At 33.6% G+C, this 10,566-nt stretch overlaps 2 protein-coding genes across 2 annotated transcripts; one reads left to right on the top strand and one right to left on the bottom strand.

The window, feature by feature from the left end:
* Positions 1 to 374: 374 nt before the first annotated feature.
* Positions 375 to 6,831, top strand: LOC105798866 (pumilio homolog 24). Its single transcript, XM_012629085.2, has 17 exons — positions 375 to 785; positions 889 to 942; positions 1,760 to 1,821; positions 1,905 to 1,986; positions 2,081 to 2,204; positions 2,305 to 2,388; positions 2,968 to 3,082; positions 3,281 to 3,431; positions 3,549 to 3,662; positions 3,808 to 3,879; positions 4,663 to 4,713; positions 4,810 to 4,860; positions 5,210 to 5,317; positions 5,403 to 5,657; positions 5,789 to 5,863; positions 6,087 to 6,334; positions 6,444 to 6,831. Exons 1-17 carry the CDS (start codon positions 516 to 518, stop codon positions 6,577 to 6,579), a joined length of 2,052 nt encoding a protein of 683 aa, XP_012484539.1. The 5' UTR covers positions 375 to 515; the 3' UTR covers positions 6,580 to 6,831.
* A 381-nt stretch (positions 6,832 to 7,212) lies between these two features.
* On the bottom strand, positions 7,213 to 10,142 carry LOC105798867 (dnaJ-related protein rsp1). The gene is made up of 4 exons (XM_012629087.2): positions 9,827 to 10,142; positions 9,662 to 9,713; positions 9,523 to 9,590; positions 7,213 to 7,899 (listed from the first exon to the last, which is right to left on the bottom strand). The coding sequence occupies exons 1-4, from the start codon at positions 9,986 to 9,988 to the stop codon at positions 7,360 to 7,362; spliced, it is 822 nt and encodes a 273-aa protein (XP_012484541.1). The 5' UTR covers positions 9,989 to 10,142; the 3' UTR covers positions 7,213 to 7,359.
* Positions 10,143 to 10,566: the final 424 nt, after the last annotated feature.

The raw sequence follows: 10,566 nt of genomic DNA, 5'->3' as shown, positions 1-10,566 counted from the left end.
GAATAGTATTTAAAATAAATTAAAAATAAATAAATTTTATGAATTTGTGGTGAAAAATATTCAACAAAAATAAAGAAAATTTTTAAAAAGGAAAATAAACAAATAAAAATATAATTTACTAAATGTGGGAACATTCTCAATTAAATTTAAAATCAACAAGTAATGGGTGCAATAGTAAGACACACTACATTATTTAAAGAAAAATATGATTTAAACCTTAAAAATGATTTTGTTCGGAGAATTACGAACCCCAAATATTTTTATAATATGAAAAACATCAAAAATCAATTAAATTTAAAAAGTAATAAAATTTCTCAAATAATAATGCTTAAATTAATATCCGTTTTAATTCAAAGGAATAAAACAGAGCTGATAGGTTGGAGAATCAGCAGGCCCAGTCTTTTTTCCTGCCCTCTAACCTAGACGCAAAACCCTCGGAAAAACGAAGGCTAAAACTAAAACCCCCTCTCTCTCATCCCCAAGGAGACACAGCTTAGAGCTAAAAAACACTTCCAATGGCGGCCAAGAATCAACAAACGCAAAAACCCAATAAGAGAAAGCAATTCTCAAGCACCAAAACGGACAAAGATGGCTCGAAATCGAAGAAGCCGAAGCTGCTTTCTTCAACCCCTTCATCAGCAAACCCTTCAAACAAACTCCTCAAGAAACCTTTCAACTCATCCAAACCAAAACGAGAACACCCAACTCATTCCAAGTTTAAGAAATCGGAATCTGGGAATGATAATAAAGAACTTACAAAGCGAGAGCGTCGAATCCAAGCCAAGGTTATTTGATATTATATGTATATTTTTTAATTAGATATTTTAGAAGTAAAGCCATTTTGTTTTTGTGTTATTTAATGTTTGTTGTTTTATTGGTTTTTGGTAGGAATTGGCTGAAGCTAGAAAGAAGAAGAGGAAGCCGCATTATACTCTTGAACAAGTAAGTTCTAGGCCTTTAATTCTTTAATTTTAGGGTGTAACTAAGTCGAGCTCTGGATTATTATTTAGGGTGTAATCAAGCCGAGCTGAATTTAAGCTGTAAGAAGCTTGATTTGAAATTAGAGATAAGAGTCTCGAGCTCGTTTCAGTTTCATTTGTAAAGCATGAACTCGAATTGAGAAAAACATTGAGTTGCTCAATCTTGCTTGTTTACTTGGTTAAAGTCAAGCTCAGCTCTCATGCTCGATGTCAAACTTGATTATTTGTATTCAAACTCAAGTTCAAATTTGAATTGAAGATTTTCTATACTAATTAACTATGGTGCTTGGTCTCTTCATTTTTCATTAAGTACCTGTATCCTACACACAGATATGGGAATATGATCTTCAAGGATCCTTTAAATACATGGAAAAACTTAAAAAAGCTAACCATACCTGCGTAGGTATTCAACACTCACTCCCGAGTCCAAGTAACATAGCTAATTAAAAGGGGGAAAATCTTATTAGTTGCACTATCAAGTATTAGAATACTCAAATTTAATTCGCTTGATAGCTCAAACTTCTTTCAGCTTGGGCTCACTCAACTCACCAACGACTGAGCTGAATTAGATTTTTTTTGTCCGAACCCTAACTGCTTAGGAACGCAAGTCCCTTGTTTACAACCATGGTGGAATTAAGAATTAAGGGGAAAAAATGAGGAGATTTGAGTTGAGGTGTTTATCAGTTGATTAGAACTTATGTTTTGGCTGACCATGTAAATATTTGGCAATTATCAAATTATGGTCTAATGCAAGTTTTGATCATTTTACATTGTGATAGGAGCTTGCATCTTTATGGGAAAAGATGAGGCGTCGGAATATTGCTAAAGAAGACAGATCAAAGTATGTTTGTAAGAACAAATATAATGCATTGTTAGTCAGTATTATTATTTTTTGTACTAAAATGTTACTTGAATTGTTCTAAGGCTTATAACTGAAGCTCTGCAAAAGATGAAGGGAAAGATTCCAGAAATTGCTGGCTCTCATGTTTCATCTCGTGTTCTGCAGGTGGGTTTTCTTAGCCTTTTTCTTAAATTTTCAAATGTATTCCACTGCAATAGTCTATGATTGTCTAACCCCTTTTTTTTCTGGTTTTTTTTAGACCTGTGTTAAGTACTGCTCACAAATAGAAAGAGATGCCGTATTCTCCGAGCTTCAGCCACACCTTCTGACCCTTTCTTGCAATGCCTATGCAGTGCATCTTGTGAAGAAAATGTTTGATGCAGGTATAGTTATGCTGCTTCACAGACCCTTTTTATAGTTCTCTTCTAGGTGTTGTTAACCCTATTGTTATCACTGTCTTACGTTATAATTAAATGCATGCAGCATCTAAAAAACAGCTGGCTGGGGTTATCTCATCTCTCCGTGGGCATGTTGCTTCACTTCTTCGGCACATGGTTGGATCTGTTGGTATGTTAAGACTTTGTTTGCTGACCTAATTTGTCAAATTTATGGTGCATTTGCTTTAAACATGTGCCTTAAGCTATGTTGCTCTGATTATCCATTTTTTTTTGAAGTTCCCATGTTTGACATCCATGATTGACACAAATGCCGACATGGGTATAGGGATATGACTCCATGGATCCTCCAAATACATAGAAACACTTTAGAAAATATTGTGCATACCTGTGCTGGAAACATACTTGTGTTCCGACACTCACATCCAAGTCCGAGTAGCATAGTTCCGGACCGTCTGGTGCATATATCAACATTGTAATGGGCTATGACTCTGTGATAATCCTCCAAATACATATAAAAACTTAGGACAAAATTGAACATGCCCATGTTGGACATGCCTATATCCGTCACTCACACCTATGTCCAAGTAACGTAGGTCTTAAGTCTACTCAATTTCATTTGCATATGATTTGTGTTAAAGTTAGCGATATAACTGCACCTAATTTTCATTAGGTTCACTACATGTTCTTGAGAGGTAAATCTGTTCTCAAGCCTTGCTAACATCCAGTGTTCATGCTTCTCCCTATGCAGTTATTGAGCATGCATATCAACTGGGAAATGCCACTCAAAAACAAGAGCTTCTGATGGAATTATATTCTACCGAGCTTCATCTGTTCAAAGACCTCGCATCCATCAAAGAAAGCAGGTAGAATATATATAAATTTGTATTTTTTGGCCATGATTGTCATACTTTCAGAAGTTATCACTGAGGTTGATGGGCTGTCATTAAATTTCGCGATGTTATTCCTTCCATGGCTTTGTTGGATATATGTAATTCCATAGCAATATCCTACAACTGCAACAAGTTGGGAACAAAGGTTGACACAAAATTTCCATATTTCAGGTTAATAGATATAATATCAAAGCTGGACCTGCAAAAATCATCTGTTTTGCGACACATGAGTTCGGTAATCCAACCAATCCTTGAAAAAGGAATATTAGACCACTCGATGATACACAGGGTATTAATAGAGTATTTGGACATAGCTGATAAGGTATTTAAGATCTTAACATGCATTTTCAAAACATTCTCTAATAAGTTCCCTGCCAGTACCCAGTAGAACTGGTTTTTACATGTGATTTTTCTCTTTCTAAATTAAGTTTGTCAATAGTCCTCTGCTGCAGATATAATTCAACAGCTGTCTGGCCCACTCCTTGTTCGTATGATCCATACCCGAGAGGGATCTAAGATTGGGATGCTTTGTGTTAAGCATGGGAGTGCGAAGGTTTGTTGCGGTCGATTGGATGAGTTCCATAAAACCTAATAGATGAAGATACCCTTTTCTAGTAAAACACAAAATGATGTTACCCTATGGAATTCCTAGTTTTTGTTAACTCATGAATTATCATTCTTTTGGTGTTTTATTCTAGGAAAGAAAGAAAATCATCAAAGGGATGAAAGGCCATATAAGCAAGATAGCGCATGATCAATGTGGATGCATGGTAAGGGTTGTTTATGGAATTCTATCTGCTCAAATTTCGTCTGTTAGAAATGCCATACGGGTGGCCTTTGTAGACAGCTTATTTTTAACCTTCTTAGCGTGCAAAGAGGTCTCCTGAAATCTGACCTCCATCATAATTGAAAGCTGAACAGACTTAAGGAAAAACAGAAATAACCAAATCAACTTAAGTTGGTCCGTTTAGGCAGTTAACTAAATTAACCTAATATAAATGAGCCGATGTGCCCTTTTCTGATTCATATTTGTTTAAGATTATTATATATTTTATTGTATATTTCGTTAAAAAGAAATATCATAATCATCGGAGAAATGTAATCAACTTTGTTGTTATAATATTTTCCACAGATCTATAATATTATAAATATATTTTATAATATTTAAAATATATAAATATAATCTATTTATATTAATTTGGTTAATTCGATCGGTTCAGTTATCACTTATATAAATCCACAACTGACGGAATTCACATATTTAACCTAAAACTGAACTAACCTAACCAAAATCAAATTGAATCAGTTAATTTGGTTAACTTGGTTTTAACCGAGTTTTGAACATTCCTATGTAAAGAACTAAAGCTATCACCATGCTCACTAACAAAATGCAAGTTATTCTGTTCCTGGATTTAACAGTATGGTTTCTATGTCTGAAATGTAATTTGCTCTCAGTAAATTCAGCTATGGAACTAGTGATATTTTGAGTAGTGTGTCATGAGGCCTTGCATTAAGATTTAAGGCACTTAAGTGTCTGGTTTCTGTTTTATCAGGTACTCGTTAGTATATTTTCTATGGTCGATGACACAAAGCTTATAACAAAGGTTAGTCTGCTATGAAGCCTGTCGTTACTACCTTTCTTTAAACTACTATGTAATGTTGCTTTTTGTTAATGCTTGATTTTAATTTTCTGATTACAGATTATCATCCGTCAGCTTCAAACAACATTGAAAGAGCTTGCTTTGGACAAGGTCTATACTCATTCTAAACCTGTTATCTTAACAACAGATTTTTAAGAAGATAACTTGTGAAATAATAATGGGCTAATGACCTTTTAAGCAAATAAAAGAATTAGAGAAATATATATCTACCCTCATTATTATCTGAATTATTTACCTGGAGAATCCTTAAAATCCGAACCAATAAACTGAGGAGTTGGTCTGCCCTGCTTGGGTCTTCTAAAAGTTCATATTTTTTTACACTTTAGGATGTCCATAGAATGGATTGTATCCCTAAACTTGCGCCATTATTGGAGCTGTTTAGTTCAGCTTTTAGTATTGCATTGTTTACAGTTTTCTGTTTGCGTTTTGTGAATTTCAGAGTGCAAGGCGCTTGTTGCTGCAGTTGCTTCATCCAAACTATTCACGCTATTTAAATACTGATGGTCTGGCGTCTCTAAATTTAACTGTTCCATCACTCAGTTCTAAGGTAGTTTAACGGCTGTGATCTTTTGTCTAACTATCAAGACTGCAAACAACCTGTGCTAGAATTTACTTCGTTGTTTTTTTCTTAGAACGAGTCAGAAATCAAATCCAAGAAACTTTCAAGGGATGAAGAATCTAGTAAGGAGGCAGCTAAGAGTGATATTCCCGAAGAGAACCTTGATGAAGAATCTACAAAGGAGGTAGCTACGACAGATTCTGATATGGAAGCAACTGAGTCCGGTAAAAGTGATACTCCCGAAGAGAACCTTAACTCAGCTGAAGGTGGGAAGAAGGATCCTTCGTTAAGGAGGAGGGAGTTGCTAGTCAACAGTGGGCTTGCTGAGGTTTGTTTGCAGCTCTTGCCCATTAGGGTCATCTGCCCTTTTCTGTATTTTTTAAGATCTTTTTTCGGTCCATTGGCCAGAGACATCAAAATATTTATTTCTGGTTAACTTTGTGATGCTTGGTTTTGCAGAACCTTATTGATGTTTGCATTGAGAATGCAGAAGAATTGCTTACATCAAATTTTGGCAAAGAAGTAATTTTCGAGGTACTCAACTTTGTTCTTCGTCTTTTTAATGGAGTTAGCATTCTTTTTTATAAAATCCAGAAGTAGTTAGCCTGGAACTTTGTCGATAACCAAGCAGTTTTATTTATTACGAAGAGTACCTGTACCGATCATTTACACTTAACATTCAACACTTCTCCATTTGAACTGTTTTCAATCCACAATCATGATTTAACCACCATGGCATATGTTGGAAATAACGCAGGTTGCGAAGGGGGGTTCTGATGGAATTCTCCACCCAACTTTGGATGAAAAGTTGAATAACTTGCATGAAGCTATAGCAGAACTTGCAGCAAAGCCTAAATCCGATGAATCCGAGGAAGAACATGTGCTTGAAAACTTCCATTCCAGTCGCACCATACGGAAATTAATCTTAGACTGCCCTGCATTTGCTTCCACATTGTGGAAGAAATCTTTGGAAGGAAAGTGTCAATTATGGGCCCAGGGTCACAGGTTAGCTGCTTTGTTGCGTCTTTGAAAAAGTTTCACATTTAAAGCATAAACATCCACTTGATCTCCGACATTACATATTTTGATATTGGCCCCATTGTTGTATTTGCAGTTCAAAGGTAGTGTCTGCATTTTTGGAATCCTCAGACTCCGAGGTCCGTAAAGTGGCAAAAGAAGAGTTGCAGCCCTTGGTAGATGATGGTACTCTCAAAATCCCTGAAACCAAGCAATTAGCAAATGAAAATTAGGTCTGCCTGAAACGGAAAAGACTAGAATATCTCGATCGTTGAATGGATGCTGTTGATTGGGCTACTGGAAATGCCGAGTGAATGACCAATCATGAAGGAGTTTATGAAATATATACAGAGCAAATTACTGTGAGTTTTCTTAACTGATAGGGTTAAGGAATTTTGGCTAAATTACGAAATGATTGTAGAATTTGGAATATTATTATAAATAATGAGTTTCTTAAAAAATCTTTAATGCATGAGCTTTTATTACCTGATTTTTTTTTTTTGTGGTTTATTCTTCCATTCATCAAATTTGAAGACATGTTTTTGAATACTATTTTGCTATAAAAATGTAAAACGAATTGGAGATTTAGTCCAATTGATATATGTAATAACCCCTAAAATGTAGTATTGAATAGATTTAGGGTTGAAATTTTAGTTCATTTTTTCATCATGGATTCTCTCAACACTTTACCTTTTGGGCATTGTGCATAAATGCCATTGCTTGAGAATCTTATTTTACCGTGAAAAATATTAAATTATTTCGGTTGTTGGCTGAATTAGTTCATGTAATAGCTTGAATACTAAATAAGATTTTGGGTTTGAATTAAGTTAATTCATGCAATAATGTCAACAAATCTAAAATCCGAATTCTGACACTGGTATCTCTTTTCTTGTTCTAAGTTATAACCACTTTTGTATAAAAAAGTACAATGTAGCAACTCGAAATTCGATTTTTTTTAAAAATCTTTAAGATGCAACAAATCTGAAATGGAAAGGTAGAATAATAATAATCGATCAAGAATGAATACAAACAGATCTGCTCTTAATCATTCCTCGAAACATTCCTCCAGTTTGTGAAGAAGAATTTTGAAATACTGGTGAATGGTATTTCCCTCCTTCCTCTACACTTCTCCTTTGCAATTCCCAAAATCTCTCGGATTTGTTCCAAATTTGATCCCTCAAATGTGGGTAACCTTGAATTCCATATTCTGGTGGCTCAAAAACTGGGCTTTCTCTTTCAATCTTATGCTTAATCCTACTCTCATGACCACCAACACTGTTTGCTGATGGCTTAAATGTTGGTGATTCCTTCCTTGACATGCTATTTACCCTCAAACAGTTCTCTATAACCCTAATTTCTTCCTTGAATCTATCCCTAATTCGCTTCAAACTTTGCAGGAATTTACCCGAGTTTTTGGGATTTGATGAAGTTTGGGAATTGAGGAGAGATTTGTCAGTTGAATATGGGATTCTATTGCATTCATTGCAGAAGTGTTTCCATCTCTCTATGTTAAAAGCTCTTCTTTTCATATTATCTGAAAGACATGCATATGCCTGCAAGTAATGAAACAAATCCAGGTTATGAACTTAGGTTTAGCTCAGTTGATTTATATATAGTTACTCTTCAAAAGTGGCATCTAACAAGCTAGGATTCGAATTTCGTATGCTTGCAAGTAAAGAAACAGTTCAAGAATGAAACCAAGATCTAGTTAAGGACTTAACCCGGTTGGTATCTAACAAACTAGGGTTTGCATTTTAGCAAAGGTATAGATGCCCGCAAGTAAAGAAGAAGTTCGGGTTACGAATCCGGGACTTAAGCTCGGTTTATATATAGTCACCTTTAAAAGTACCATCTAATATGTTAGTGTTTGAATTTTAGCAAAACACATGCGTATTGCCTAGAAGTAAAGAAGCAGCTTTGATTATAAACATGGGTCTTAATTCAATCGGTACATATCATCATTTAAATGCGGCAACTAACAAGTTAAGAGTTCAAATTTCAATGAAAGAACATGCATAAGCTTGCAAGTAAAGAAACAATTTGATTATGGACTCGAAATTTAATTCAGTTGGTGACATTCAATAGTTTATAGTTCAGATTTCAAAAAAAATATAAATATATGCTTGCAAGAAAAGAAACATTTCTAGTATGAATTCAATATTTAATTCAGTTACTCCATATGATAAATCTTTCAAAACAAAATAGCATTCAACAAGTTAGGGCTTGAATATCAATGAAAGACATGCACATAAGCGTAAAAGTAAAAGAACAATTTCGATTATAAACTCAAAACTCAACTCAACCAAGTCATTTTAGGTATCGAATTTTGACAAAAAGATATGCATATGCCATTATGATAACATGCAGCAACCTTTACCTGTTTCTCGATTAGGAACTCCTTTATGTAAATAGACATAAAAAGAAAACAAAAAAATTGGTGACAATTACTGAATTGGGAAGAATGAAGTGAGTACCTAAAAGTGGTGGTTAGAGCAGAGATATTGTTCAACCAAAAGTTGTTACCAAATTTATTAGTATCTTTATGATTCTGTGTAGTGGGCCACTCTCACATCTATTTCATTCCCTCATAATAACATATTCAAAGGTCAAACAATCTCATCTATGTTTTTAGGATTTGAGATGAATTTTAAATATAAATATATTTAATTTTTAATATGTCACCCATCTTTATATTCCTTTCGAATTTTAAATTTAAATTTTATTTTCTATTTTCAACCTGAATTTAACATAATAATTTTAATAATATCAACAATTATACCTCAATTTTAAAATCTGAAAAGTAAAAATATTGAATTCTTAAAATAGAAGTATATAGACTAAAATCAAAATTTATTAAGAGTACAACAACTTACGACAAATTTTAATTTTTATATAAATATATATATGAATATTATTTTAAAAAAATGAATAATATGAGTGAGATACCAAGTATTTAATATAAGTATGTTAGAAAAAAAACTCATATTGTGAGTATGTATTGGATACAAATACTAATATTTGAAAATGAGTGAGATACATAAGTAATCAATACGAATAACTTAGGAGTGACCACAATAAATTTTGATGTTTCTAGCAAGCAATCCAATTGATCTCAATTATCCAATGCCACCAAAATAATAATAATAATAACAATTAATAAATAAAGTAAATCTAACCTCTGAAACAAGCTTGAAGGCAACCTCGGCTTTTGGATGTTTATTCTTATCAGGATGAAGTTGCAAAGCTGAAACACCAGAAAAAGAATTTCAAACCCTTTCAATAAAACAATGCACTTTCTTGCACTTTCTTGCTTACCAAGCTTATGATAACGCCTTTTGATAAGCTCAAACCCTGAATTCTCAGCCACCTGCAAGGGGGAAAAGACTCAGCCAAAAGTGGCCTGGAAAATCCTGGAATTTTCCGGGAAAATATTCCGAGGAAGATTAAAAAGTCTGGAATGACAAAGTAATGAGAACATACTCCCAAAAGACGATACCAGTCGATGAAATGAGACTTAACAGTGTTGTTGAAATGGCGCTTATGAGAACAAACGATTGGAATGGTGGACAATGAACAAATTTCAAGGACCAACTGAGATTTTTCACCTTCTGAAATCGTTGATCCCGAACCGATTTTCCCCATTCTTTTTGGATTTTAAAAAATGGGTTTCTTTCAAAGGATTGAATGCAACAACATGGGGAGCGAAATTGGGCTTCAAGAATTGAAGAATGAAGAGAAAATGGTGTAAATGTAAGGTGGAGGAGAAATAAAGAGAGAGAAAAAAGAATATTAAAAAAAAAAAAAACAAAGGGGAAAAATGTGGGAGAAAATTTTTATTTGAAAATGGAACAGTTGTCGGGAAGGAAGAATAACAAACCTTGCTTTGCCATTTGGCTAATTAAAACCTTATATTGCCTAATTATACCATTTGGCTTTATTAATGTTATGAACAAACAAATAATTTGAGTGAAAAAAGAAAAAAATTGAATTTTTTTTTGATAAATTGAAAATTAAAATATTAAAATTATTATTAAATTGTATAAGTATTGAATTTATATTAAAATTTTATTTAGTAAATTAGTAAAATAATTAGGTTGTTTGATAAAAGAAAATATTTGTTTTCAAAAAATGGGTTAAATATATTTTGGGGCTTGAGCTTGGTAACCCTTTTCATATTGAGGCCTGAATTGTTTTTTATTCAAGTTAGACCTTGAATTTGA

The sequence above is a fragment of the Gossypium raimondii genome, chromosome 9, assembly GCF_025698545.1.
Source record: "Gossypium raimondii isolate GPD5lz chromosome 9, ASM2569854v1, whole genome shotgun sequence".
NCBI lineage: Eukaryota > Viridiplantae > Streptophyta > Magnoliopsida > Malvales > Malvaceae > Gossypium > Gossypium raimondii.
Note: the sequence above shows the minus strand (reverse complement) of the source record. Positions and strands in the feature narration are given on the sequence as shown.